This window comes from Phacochoerus africanus, chromosome 8 (assembly GCF_016906955.1).
Source record: "Phacochoerus africanus isolate WHEZ1 chromosome 8, ROS_Pafr_v1, whole genome shotgun sequence".
Taxonomy (NCBI): Eukaryota; Metazoa; Chordata; class Mammalia; order Artiodactyla; family Suidae; genus Phacochoerus; species Phacochoerus africanus.
The window spans coordinates 120,243,520-120,257,426 of record NC_062551.1 but is presented as its reverse complement, the minus strand read 5'-3'; the positions used below and the strand labels follow the sequence as shown (position 1 = coordinate 120,257,426).

General features: G+C 35.0%; 1 protein-coding gene across 3 annotated transcripts in view; it reads right to left on the bottom strand.

Annotated features, from left to right (window-relative positions):
• The window catches only part of KIAA1328 (KIAA1328 ortholog), a 375,101-nt gene that overhangs the window by 358,659 nt on the left and 2,535 nt on the right, over window positions 1–13,907 (bottom strand). For 2 of the 3 annotated variants that reach the window (XM_047794154.1, XM_047794152.1), the window contains exons 2-4: window positions 10,827–10,862; window positions 9,700–9,842; window positions 4,954–5,048 (exon numbers count right to left, since the gene is read on the bottom strand). In XM_047794154.1, the coding sequence (XP_047650110.1) occupies window positions 4,954–5,048; window positions 9,700–9,842; window positions 10,827–10,862 (274 nt within the window). The remainder of the gene's footprint in view (window positions 1–4,953; window positions 5,049–9,699; window positions 9,843–10,826; window positions 10,863–13,907) is intronic. The other variant, XM_047794153.1, reaches the window with a different exon arrangement.

Here is a 13,907-nt window from a genome sequence, read left to right as displayed (position 1 = left end):
AACATGTACAGGATTTGCATCCTGAAAATTACAAAATGCTAATGAAAGAAATCAAAGAACTAAATAAAAGGAGAGTCATGCCATATTTACAGATTGGAAGATTCAACATAGTAAAGATGTTTACTTTTCCCGAAATTGACCTCGTTTTAATGTAATATCTACTAAAATACCAGCAGAGTTTTTAAATAGACATTGACAATCTTATTCTAAGATTATCATGGAAAGGCATAGGACTAGAAGAGTTAAAGAGATTTTTGAAAAAGAATAAAGTGTAAGGAATCACTCTACTCAATATTAGGGTTTACTATATAGCTATAGTAATCAAGACAACTGGCATAAGGATAGATCAATGGATTAGAAGAGAACTGAGAAAGAGATAGCCAACTGATTTCTGACAAAAGTATAAAAAATATTTTGGAGTTCCCTTCGTGGCTCAGTGGTTAACCAATCTGACTAGGAACCATGAGGTTGCGGGTTCGATCCCTGGCCTCGCTCAGTGTAGGTCACAGACATGGCTTGGATCTGGTGTTGCTGTGGCTCTGGTGTAGGCCAGCAGCAACAGCTCCGATTAGACCCCTAGCCTGGGAGCCTCCATATGCCACGAGTGTGGCCCTAGAAAAGACAAAAAAAAAAAGTATAAAAAATATTTCAACAAATGGTCCTGGAGCTTATTTGCAGAACAGAAAACAGACTCACAGACTTTGGGCCAGGGATTGAAATCCTACCATAGCAATGACCTGAGCCATAGCAGTGACAATGCTGGATCCTTAACCCACTGAGCCATCAGGGAACTCCAAGGTTGGTGAATTCTATCAACGTCAATTTCCTGGTTGTGATACTGCACTATAGTTAATGAAAATGGTACTATGGGTGAAAACTGGATTAAGAGGACATGGACTGTCTCTCTGTATTATTTCTTACTACTGCAGATGAATCTACAATTACTTTAAAGTGTTTTTTTTGTTTTTGTTTTTTTTAAATGTACCACCTTGCTACTCTATTTTTGTTTCTGTTTGTCCTGGATTAGAATAAAATAAATGTCCATGAGTCTGGTATATATAAAAATAAATAGTGAAATAAATAAGTAAATAAATAGGACAGAAGGGACAGCTCATCTTGAAAAAAGAATTCCAATTAATAAATGCAAATCAGATAGGGGAAACATAAAGTTCCATTTGAACATCACAGTAATAGTTGTTACAGGCAAGTGTCCCTTCTACAGATGCTTACGGCAGTGGGTAAAGTTTCATTAAAAAAAAACTGTATTTGAATAGTCCCCATGAACCTCTTCTAAGATATTCACTAGTTAACTTTTCAAGGATGAAACCAAGTACATCCTACATTAACCAAGTCACCAAAGTTAAATCACACACCCCATAATACAACAGATCATAATGCAATAAAATCATGAGAAAACATGAAAGAAATACTACAAAACAACGGACCAGCATTCTTCAAAAGTGTCAAAGGCATGGAAGGCCAGGAAAGACTAAGGAAAAGCCACAAATGGAAGGAGGCTAAGGAAATATAAAAACTGAATACAAAATGTGATACCAGAATAGAAAAAAAAAATTAGTGGGAAAACTGATGAAATATGAATAAACTGTAACATTAATTCTACTGTATCAGAGTTAATTTTTGATAATTTATGATGATTCAGGATGTTATATTTAGAGAAACCTGGGTAAAAAGCATAAGGGCCCTCCATACTATTAATTTTTAAGAGTTCTACTGAGATATAATTTACATACAATAAGTTTCACTCATTTAGAGTGTAAAATTCAATGGATTTTAGTATATTTACAGAGTTTGGCAACCATCACCATAATGTAATTTTAGAACATTTTCATCCTCCCAAAAGGAAACCTTGTAGTCATTAGCAGTCACTCTCAATTCCCCACTCACCCAATAATGCGCTATTTTTTCCTATTGTTCTGTAACTGTAAAATTATTTCAAAATACAAAAAAGTAATGATTATATTACACTGAATGAAAAAATATGTATAGAAATTATGATACTATATAACGGCACATAGTCAAGAAGCAAAATGTTCATATGTTCTAAAGTTCTTGAATTGTCTAGAAAAGCTAAAATTACCAATTAATATTAGACTGTGATTAGTCAAGAATTCATGTTATAAATATCCAGGGTGACCAGAGGTTTATTTAAAAACGAAAATGAAATCTATACTGGAATAAAACTAATAACCATAGGATCAAATACTTAAGGCAAAAATCTATGAAACTATGTAAATGCACAAGTCTTCAATCACACTGTGACCTCATTTTATTTTGGTAACCACATTAAAGGCCCTATCTTTAGGAGTTCCTGTTGTGGCTCGGCAGATTAAGAATCTGACTAGTATCCATGAGGATGCAGGTTCAATCCCTGGCCTCTCTCAGTGGGTTAAAGGATCTGGCCGCGAGCTGCTGTGTATGTGTAGGTTGAAGACTAGGTTTGGATCTGGTGTTGCTGTGGTTCTGGCTGTGTTAGGCAACTGCAGCTCTAATTCCACCCCCATCCTGGGAACTTCTATATGCCACAAGTGCGGCCCTAAAAAGACAAATCTAGTCATACTCTGTGGAACTGGGATTAGCATTTCAACATATGAATTTGGGGAGGAGGGTCACAATCCAGCCTGTAACAAGCACACAATGTATAAAGGTGTAATTGGTGAGAAAAACAAAATAAAGATTGGGGAATGCAGCCGTACAGAGATAGAGTATTTATGTACCACTGAAAATAAGTTGGTATGAATTCAAATTAGATTGTTATAAATTTAGGAAGTTGACTGTAATTCCCAAGTAGCCACTAAGAAAAAAACTAAAATTTTTACAAGAAAAAGAAACAAGGAATTAGTCAAAATCACACAAACACATACCACACACACACACACACACACACACACACACACACACGTCAAACAGAAGAGATAGTATTGTTGAAGTAACTAAGGAATAAGAAGTGTCTTTTTCTATCTACATATTTTATATAAAATCTTGGTTTTTATATACAAGCATACTTTGTGTTATTACACTTCACTATGCTTTGCAGATAGTGCATTTTTTACAGATTTGAGGGTCTATGGCAGCATTTTTCCAACAGCATTTATTTGCTCACTGTGTGTCTGTCATATTTTGATAATTCTTGAAATATTTCAAGCTTTTCTATTATTATTAAATTTTTTATGGTGATGACCACAACAAACAGTGGAGGCAGGCATTGGCAACTTAAATCCAAAATATATAAAGGACTCTAACTCTTCAGTATCAAGAAGGAAGGGGGTGAGTGAAAAGAAAAAAACAGGCAAGAGGTTTGAACAGACATTTGACAAAAGAATGGTCAATGATCACATTAATTGTTGGGAAAAAAACAAATTCACTGCACTAGAAGATATCACTATATTCATGAGAATGGCCAAAATTAAAAAAAAAATACTAAAAGTTAGTGAATATGCAGACTGATGGAATTCTCATAAGTTGCTAGTGGGAATATGAAATAGCACAGACCCTTTGGGAAAGGCTTTGGTGATTTTTTATAAAGTTCAATATACGCTTAACTTATTTTTTTATTTATTTTTTATTTTTATTTTTTTATTTTTTTTGTCTTTTTGCCTCTTCTAGGGCTGCACCTGGTGGCATATGGTGGTTCCCAGGCTAGGAGTCTAATCAGAGCTGTAGCCACCAGCCTTCGCCACAGCCATAGCAACGCGGGACCCGAGCTGCATCTGTGACCCATACCACAGCTCACAGCGATGCCAGATCCTTAACCCACTGAGCAAGGCCAGAGATCGGCCCGCAACCTCATGGTTCCTACTCGGATTCGTTACCCACTGAGCCACGATGGGAACTTCCTATACACTTAACTTACAATTCAGTAATTCCACTCCTAATTATTTACAGACGAAAAATACAAAGTAGCATATCAACATAAAGATTTGTACATGAATATTAGAGAAGTATCATTCATAAAAGGCAAAAACTGGAACAACCCAAGTGTCCATTAATAAATGAACAAAAAAATTAAGGTACAAGCATACACTGCAATGCTACTCAACAATCAAAAATGACTTACTCCTGCACATAACGAGTTGGAAAAAGTCTCAAAAACATTATGCTCTGAAATAAACCAGATACAAAAGGACAAATATTATATAATTCCACTTATATGACATATTTAGAGTAGTTCAAATTCATGAGACACACAGAATAGTGGTTACCAGGAACTGGGCAGTGGGGAGAGTGAGAAGTTATTGTTTAATGGTGGTAAAGTACTATTTCATCAATTTTTAGGTATAGCCTTCCCCTAAGCTTAAATTTTTATAATTTATATCAATATATTCCTTTATAGACATCTTTATTATTTTAAGGCCCCAAAACTTGACATGTATATTAACAAAAAATTATACCCACAAAGAAAATACACTTCATATACGTTATTAACAAACTGGAATAGTACATCCAAACTATGAACTCTCGTTCTCAAAATTCAAAATCCCTTATTTGGAAATATCAGAAGTTAGCAAAATGACAATAAATATTCTCATAAAAGATGACAATAAATGAATGTTTTTTTCTGTTCAGATGCCAAAGCAAAACTAAAGGCAATTTCTACACCTCTGATTACAACAATATTAACTACATCAATAGCAGAGCTAAGTTTCAAAATGTTTCCTCTTGATAGATGACTGCTGCAGATATTCCCACCAAAACAATATGGGAAATTAAATGAACCAGAAAATGTAAATTGGAGGGTGGTTTTTTCTGGTGTTTATTTCTTTTCTGTTTACTTTTTTTTCTACTTTTCTTTAGGGCACCACGGAATATTTTTTTTTAAAAAATCTTTGTTCCCATGAGATCAATGATACAATGACATCATATCTACAATTTTCTATTTTCAAAAAAACCATTCTCTCTCATATGGTATGCATTTAACATAAGATTTTGTCTCACCTGGCCAGTTCTTTAATTAAGTTTGCAATGCGCCTTTTGTCCTCAAGACATAAATCCTTCAGTGATGCACTCTTTATTCCTCCCCTGCAGAAATTCTAAAACAAAAAAAAAATCCTTCTCATTAACTTTTACAAAAAGCAATTTTTAAGACTTCGAGAAATTTCTTAAAATAAGCACAGGAAATGAAAATTTGGGGGTCTCTTTTATCTGGTAGAACACTATTTACCTGTTTCATTTAAACCTACTGTGAACTCAAAACAGGCTGGCCACCAGGGGACATCATGAAATTTACACAGAAAAGAACACAAGAAGAACTCCAAGAAGAAATGTGCCTGCTTAAATATTAGGGAATATTAAGGAAACAACTTTCCTTTAGTGAATGTCACAGAAACAAACACCTAATGGAAGATACTGAGCACCTAACACCCCAAGCTGCTTAAAGGTATATACCAGGGTTGGCAGCAGAAGCACCAGTTTCTAAGCTTTCCAAATATCAGTATATCCAAAGGATCATTCCAATGGGTATTAGACCAAAGAGTAACAATAATAACATCATATCTAGCGTTATCAGTAACATTCTAAGAATGTCACACTTATTAATCCATTTCATTTTCACAACAAAGCTATCAGGTAGGTATTATTCCTCTTTTACAGTGAAGGTACACATCTTAACTGGGACTATAGCAGTTAAGTAGCAGAATCAAGACTCAAGCATTGGTTCCAGAGTCTAGGTTCTTACCCATAGTACTATCCTCTCTCTTGTGCCATAAAAAGTTCTCCAAGTACTTAAACATCATTAAGAAAGGTCTTTAAAGCCATGAAAACCAGAGGTTCACAAGGGAACTGGAGGTAATATGTAAAAGGAAGGAGTATGTTCAAAAAAAGAATCCTTGGCATTTGTGTAACCACAAAGTAAGTTAGTTCAATTACTTCAGGTAGCCAGGAATAATCCAAGATCTCTAAAATGAATTCTAGAATCACTGATAGCCAAAGATGGGCCGGGGAGTTCCGGCCGTGGCTCAGCGATAACAAACCTGACTAGAATCCATGAGGATGCAGGTTTGATCCCTGGCCTTGCTCAGTGGGTTAAGGATCCAGCGTTGCTGTAAGCAGTGGTGTAGGTTGCAGACATGGCTCGGATCCCCCATGGCTGTGACTGTGGCTGGCAGCTACAGCTCTGATTCAACCCCTAGTTTGGGAACATCCATATGCTGTGAGTATAGGCCAAAAAAAAAAGACAAAAAAACAAAGAAATAAAACCAAACAGATCTGGTTTTAGATTTTTGATATGGTCAATTTCAGCTCTGATTCAACCCCTAGTTTAGGAACATCCATATGCTATGAGTGTGGGCCAAAAAAAAAAAAAAAAAAGACAAAAAGACAAAGAAAAAAACCAAACAGATCTGGTTTTAGATTTTTGATATGGTCAATTTAAGATACCAGGATGACATTCATTTGGAAATATTTAGGCAGGAAGTTGAAAGTGTGCATCTGGCTCTCAAATCAGAGAAAAGATTTAAAATTCAGCCATCTGTCTCTGTTGATGATGTTTATATTTTTATTATTTTCTTCATACCTTTCTATGTTTTAAATTTTTCCTTAAAGTTAAGAAAAATATTAGTTTTTAAAAATCATGTGCTAATCCAAGAAAATAAACTAAAAATGGTATTTGAAAAACTAAGAGGAGTATCAGAAGCATACAATATCATGGGAGAAAAAGTTTCAAGAACAATGTGGGGTTAATAGTGCTAATGATCAGGAGTTCCCACTGTGGCGCAGTGGATTAAGGATCCAGCGTTGTCTCAGGCGGCATGGATTCAATCCCAGGCTGGGCACAATGGGTTAAGGATCCAGTGTTGCTATAGATGAGGCTCAGATTCAATCCCTGGCCCTGGAACTTCCATATGCCACGGGTTCAGCCAAAAACAAAACAAAACAAAAAAACAGCACTAATGATCAAAAAATGTTAAAAGAAGACTATAAAAAGAAGTCACTGCATTTAGCAGTGGGAAAAGTCAGGCTGGTTCCCCATCATCAGAGATCCAAGTTCCAGCTCCAAGCTGCTCTCCTCTGAACTTTCAGATTTTAAAAATTCCAACTTGTTCTGTTTTCCCAGCCCTAGAGATAGTGGTTACTTATGGTGAGAATGCGGAGAATTTGGAATCCTCACATGTTGCTTATGGAACATAAAATGGTACAGCCACTTTGGCAGTTCATCAAAAGGTTAAACACAGAATTACTACATGACCCAGCAATTCTACTTCTAGGTATACATGAAAGAAAACTGAAAACATACATCCACACAAAAACTTGTATGTGAATGTTCATAGCAGCCTTATTCATAATATCCAAAAAGCATAACAACCCAAATGTCCTTCACCCAGTAGTTATACAAAATATACGTATTCACCCATAAAAAGGAATGAAGTATTGATACATGATACAACACAGATGAACTTTGAAATCACTATGCAAGAAGCCAGTCACATAAGGCCACATATTACATGATACCATTTATATGAAATGTCCAGAATAGACTAATACATAGAGAATAAAAACAGATTAGTTGTTGCTAAGAGCTGAGATGAATGAGGAATAGTTTTTTTTTCTTACTATAAAACACAAAAACCATTATATGAAAAAATACTTTCAATTTTTGATAAGAACTTGCAAATTCAACTATTCCCATCCTAGTATGAAGTGGATACACTGGGGATGTAAGTAACACAAGCAGGTTTTTTGAGGCCTGCTTATTAAATCTTACAGACAACTAAATGCAACATGTAATACAGCTGACCCTTGAACAATATGAGTTTGAAAAAGTGCAGGTCCACTGATAAGCAGATTTTTTTAAAAAAAATATATTGGAAAACTTTTTGGAGATTTAAAACAATTTGAAAAAGCTCACAGACAAAGCACACAGTCTAGAAATATAAAAAAAATTAAGAAAAAGTTAGCTGTGTCATGAATGAGTAAAGTATATACAGATATATACTTAAAACATTCAGAATATGTGTTAATAGACTACTAATTTTTTTTGCTTTTGTGTGTGTGTGTGTGTGTGTTTTGTTTGTCTTTTTGCCTTTTATAGGGCCACTTCCCACGGCATATGGAGGTTCCCAGGCTAGGGGTCGAATCGGAGCAATAGACGCCTACACCAGAGCCACAGCAACGTGAAATCTGAGCCCCATCTGTGACCTACACCACAGCTCACAGCAAAGCCAGATCCTTAACCCACTGAGCAAGGCCAGGGATCGAACTCGCAACCTCATGATTCCTAGTTGGATTCCTTAGCTACTGTGCCACGACGGGAAATCCAACAGACTACTAATGTTATCAGCAAGGCTTTTATTCAACAGTAAGCTATTAGTAAAGTTTTAGGGGAGCCAACATTTATACACAGATATTCAACTGCACAGGGGTCAATGCCCCTAACACCTGTTTGTGCAAGGGTCAACTTTAATTAGTAACAAACTAGATATTGGAAATGTCCTCAAGAACATAAATTAGGGATTGAAAAATATTTTTCATAAAGGGTTCAATAGTAAATGATTTTGACTTTGTAAGCATATGTCTTTATAGTACCTCTGCCATCGTAATACAAAAGCAGCAATAAGATAATATTAAAAGAATAAGCAGGGCTGTGTTCCAATAACACTTTACTCACAGAACAGGCAGAAACAGATTTGGCCTACACATCATATGTTGCCAAACCCTGACTTAAACTTTGGTTGGGGGAAACAAAATATAACAAAAAGTAAAGTAAAATAACCAATCAGGGCACATACCAAAGGAATGTATAGATACTATTACAGAGGCAAAGAAATACAAGGGAGAAATCAATGACTGAGCTATAAAAATAATTATGACATTATTTGCCAAGTGAAGGAAATAATAATAATGATAATGATAATGCAGGCTAATTTTAATAAAGCATTTTTTGGTCATGTCTGAGTAATGCAGAAGTTCCCAGGCCAGGAATCAAAACTGTGCCACAGCAGCAGCCCAGGCTGCTGCAGTGACAATGCCACATCCTTAACCCACTGAGCCACATGGGCACTCCAATAAAACATTTTTCTTATATACAAAGGTTTATATATCATCAACTAACAAATTCGCATGAACAAAAATAATTTAAAAAACACCTAATAGGGAGTTACCACTATGGCTTAGCAAAAACGAACCCAACTAGTATCTATGAGGACACAGGTTCAATCCCTGCCTTGCTCAGCAGGTTGAGGATCTAGCATTGCCATGAGCTGTTGTGTAGGTCGCAGACACGGCTTGGATCCCATGTTGCTGTGGCTGTGGCACAGGCAGGCAGCTGCAGCTCCGATTCCACCCCTAGCCTGGGAACTTCCATATGCTACACCTGCAGCCCTATATAGCAAAAAAGCAAAAGCAAAAAAAAAAAAAAAAAAACCTAATTTAAAAAAATTGTCAATTTGATTTACTAACTCTGCACAGATCAGGATATAAGTCTTTTGAGACATACTAAGACAATAAATGTTTCTTAACTAAGGCTTAAAGCAAGCCTAGACATTTTGGAATGAAAGCTTTGAGTAATATACATACTAATAAGCAAAGCATCCTAACATCCTCTCTATCTTTTAAAAATGCTTATAGATCATCTAATGTTCTTTCAAAGGCTCTTCTACTTATACATCAGTCAGCCCAGAAAAATTACTTATGGGTCAGCATTTATAAAGAGTGGCGAATAATAAGGAAAAAAAAAATAATACTGACCTGTTCATCTACTGAATCTCCTGCACCTTTTAAAGACTCCATGGAGACTGAAGGAGCAGTCACCCTGGAAGTCTTAAGTTTAACGTCAGCTTTAGGATTCACCATCTTGTGTCTTGATCTGATATTTCCTTCTGCAGAAATTCCTAAGGATTTCCAGCAAACAAGATTTCAAAATTTTATGTTTTCACTCTTTAAGCCTGCCCCCCTCCCCTTGGTATCCTCTACTTTATGGGAACTGATGGGAAAACTCTTACTTTATAAACTTCACCTTAAAGCTCTCTTAATAAATAATGAATCACAAAAGGATGTTTTGAATGCATTTAAGATTCAACTGAAATATTTTTAAAAGGGGATGTAAACATTTGTAAGTCATATTAAAACCAATAAACTACAACATGCCATACATACCTTAATTTATTGGAAATAGAGAATCTTATTTTTCACATAATTAGGGTGCCTCCAATGGTTGTTTTACTATTCACCATGTAAGAACCAGTAAACTTTAGAATCTATTACATAAACCTGTTATTAGGAAGATTTCACATTTTTCTTTGAAATATAAAATTCAGATTATTTGTGAGATGAAAAGTAAGAAAAAAAGTTCTTGCTCTTTAATACATAAATGAAGTATTTCATAAACTCATCAAAAGCTAACTTGCCCAGCCAGCCCCCTAAAATAAGTTCGAACCTTAGTGGGGTCACACCTAATATATATATTTTTTTAAGTTAGGGTCTAATGAACTGCTCTGCATCTACTTATACCTACAAAGTTGTCCTAATTTGTTGTTGTTGTTGTTGTTTTGCCTTTTTGCCATTTCTTGGGTTGCTCCCATGGCATATGGAGGTTCCCAGGCTAGGGGTCCAATCTGAGCTGTAGCCACCAGCCTATGCCAGAGCCACAGCAACGCAGGATCTGAGCCGTTTTCTGTGACCTACACCACAGCTCACGGCAACGCCGGATCCTTAACCCACTGAGCAAGGCCAGGGATTGAACCCGCAACCTCATGGTTCCTAGTCGGATTCGTTAGCCACTAAGCCACAACAGGAACTCCCTGTCCTAATGTTTTATTTTCTCCTAATTCTTAAGAAACAAAGGAAGCTCACCAAATTAATAAAGAAAATCATACCTGGAACATATACTACTGATTGTTCTTCATCAGAAACTATGTAGGAAAACATGAAGGAAAACACCAGAAAAGATCATCCAATATCCAAATGCTGTGTTCAGTACTGTTATGATCTATAATATCTTTTGACCTGGGAATTTATAACTATCTTTTAAAACCAAATTAGAAAGCAACATAATTTAACATAGCAAAATTATTAAACTTTTAAAGTTCATCTTTAAAAAGTAAGATATACAACAACATAAATTCTGCTAATAGGATCCTTTCATTTTCGATATTTCCTTTTGTAAACAGGAGTTAAGTGCTCCATTTTGCTCATTATTGGAGAATTGACAAGTTATTTTCAGCGTGAATAAGTAATATCAAAATGAGCTTTAGTTTTGAAGAACACTGAGGCTGAGTCAGTCATACAAACACAAAAACATTTTTTAATTCTCTTGGAGTACGTTCATGAAATGTCCTAAGAAGCCCTACTATTTAACAAGTGGAAGAAATTTAAGACAAAAAGAACTATTTCAAATTTCAAAGGGAGAGAAAGGCTAAGATCATAACACTGCTATAGAAAGAGAATCAATAAAATAAGAAAGTATACTTTCCAGAAACAAAATTTTATTCCAAACTATATCTAAATCCAGATATGTCTACAATCTGATAAGCTTCTATTACACTGCCAGGAAGGAAGTGCCTAACAATTTTTTTAAAATGATCTACAAAATTCTGAACTTTTCTGTTACTTTATAAAACACTTTTCCAAAAGTTGTAGACAAGCCCATTATTAACTATTTCCTTCTGTAAAAAGGTTGTAGTAAAACAGCAGATTTAATAACATGTTCAAAAAGTCAATTTATTTCAGTTCAGGATCAATTCTAGTAATGGAATCTTTCCAAGGAAGGCTGATTGGAAATGTCTAGAGTCCCTACAGAAATTTAGAAACACAAAGATGGTGTTTCCTGTCTGAGCTGCTAGGTAGTTTCTAACAGCTCTCTGCAGCAGTACAAGTGCCATCACAGCTTCAAGATCTCGGCTGATAACTAGTGCCTCTAAAAACTTTCAGTCCCTCAGACATGCATAGAGCTTAGAAAACTTTAAGAGGCACATAAAACAAGTAAACAAACAAAAAATTAGACACTACTGGTCCAACTAACACTGGAACAGAGAGAGAATTTCTAAATTCTAAAAAAAAAAAAAAAGGCCTTACATGTTGAAAATTGTGCAGGCTCTTTAAAAGCAGATTCCTTTTTTTATATCCCTTGGGACTGCACACACTGCAGGTGCTCAATAAATGTTTAATTATTTGTTGTAGGAAATATACAAATGGGAAAAAGTACCGGGGGAAGAAAATTCAAAATGACTCAGGACATGCTCCATATGGCAGTGTCTTCAATTAGAATATACAATGAATTTATAGAATATTCGATTGGAATTAGTGATGAATTTTTAGAATATTCTCCAAGGATAATCTATGGAAAGACTAACATAACTGAGTCCTGGAAAACATACTACACTTCCTTAGACCCTTCTCAAAAGAGCATTCTCACAGCTGGAATAGACCAGCCACTGTGGACCCCACTTAGCCACACCTTGATGTGGAAGCTCATCAAGTATTTTCACTCTCTCCTCTCTTCTCAAACCTGAAACCACTTCCCTCATCTTTACAAAGTTAATTAACTTTGCTTTCTATTCTTTAAGAAAAACAAACTGTAAAAGCTTTCCACAAGCTTCTACTTGCAAATGAACTTATTACATTTAGGAAACCTTAAAGACTCCACCAAAAAAACCTGTTAAAACTAATAAACAAATTCAGTAAAGTAGCAGGATACAAAATCAATATATAAAAATTTGTCGCATTTCTATACAAGAAAAACTATCAGAAAGACAAATCAGGAAAGCAGTACACTTTATAACTGCATCAAAAAAGTAAAATACCTAGGAATAAATTTAACCAAGGAGGTGAAAGACCTATACTCTGAAAACTGTAAGACATTGATGAAAGAAATTAAACACAAATAAATAGATAGTCCATGCTAATGAATTGAAAGAAAACTGTTAAAATGTCCATAAAGCTATCTACAGATTCAATGCAGCACCTATCAAAATTCCAATGCCATTTTTCACAGAAATAGAACAATTCTAAAATTTAGTGAAATGAGTTCATGAATAAGTAAAATATATTTTGTGTCCAATGGTTATAGGTGCTATGGAGAAAAATAAAGCAGGAAAAAGGTAACTACCATGGGAGTCTTTTGTTTCTGTTTTTATGCCAATACTGTACTAGTTTGATTACTGTAGCTTTGTAATATTTTGAAATCAGGAAATGTGATACCTCTAGCTTTGTTCTTCTTTCTCAAGACTGCTTTGTCTAATTGGAGTCTTTTGTATTCCATACAAATTTTAGGATTGTTTGTTCTTTCTTTCTCCCTTTGTCCTAATCAAAATATGCATGCAAAACCCACTAGCTATATCCACTCTAAATTCCTCGTATAAAAATGCTACATTAACTCTAACAAAGGTTTTTTTAAAATAAGACAAAAAATATTTGAAACTGCCTGCATCCAACCTATCCTTTTAATCATTTATAATCTCTTTATCTCATTAGCTTATGATATTTACCAAATATTTACCTTCTTCAAATAAAAAGATTTCCAACAAATCTATATTTTACGGGAAAGCCAAAGACACAATATATACCAAATGTATACTGGACCTCCTATTGGGCCCTATGTGCCATCTTAGTTCTACTTGATTCATTTGGAAGTGACTCAAAAAGATAAGCACAGCAAATTATACAGCCTCTTTAATGCTAGTACCAATCTACCAAAATTCCCAGAATTAAAGTAGTAATTACAAACCCAAGGCAGAAGTGATAGAGTAAGTTTACCTATCCAGGACCTGAGGAAAATAAACTTAGTACTGCCCACTCAACTGTAACTTTATGAGTTTGAATCACTTAACTAGCAACACATGTATTATTACTATTGATCACAATGATCTTACTGGCTAGTTTATTATCTTAACATCAACTTGAAGTCTCTATTTTTAACTGAAAACTCAATGGCAGAGATTATAGCTACTGCAATGTTT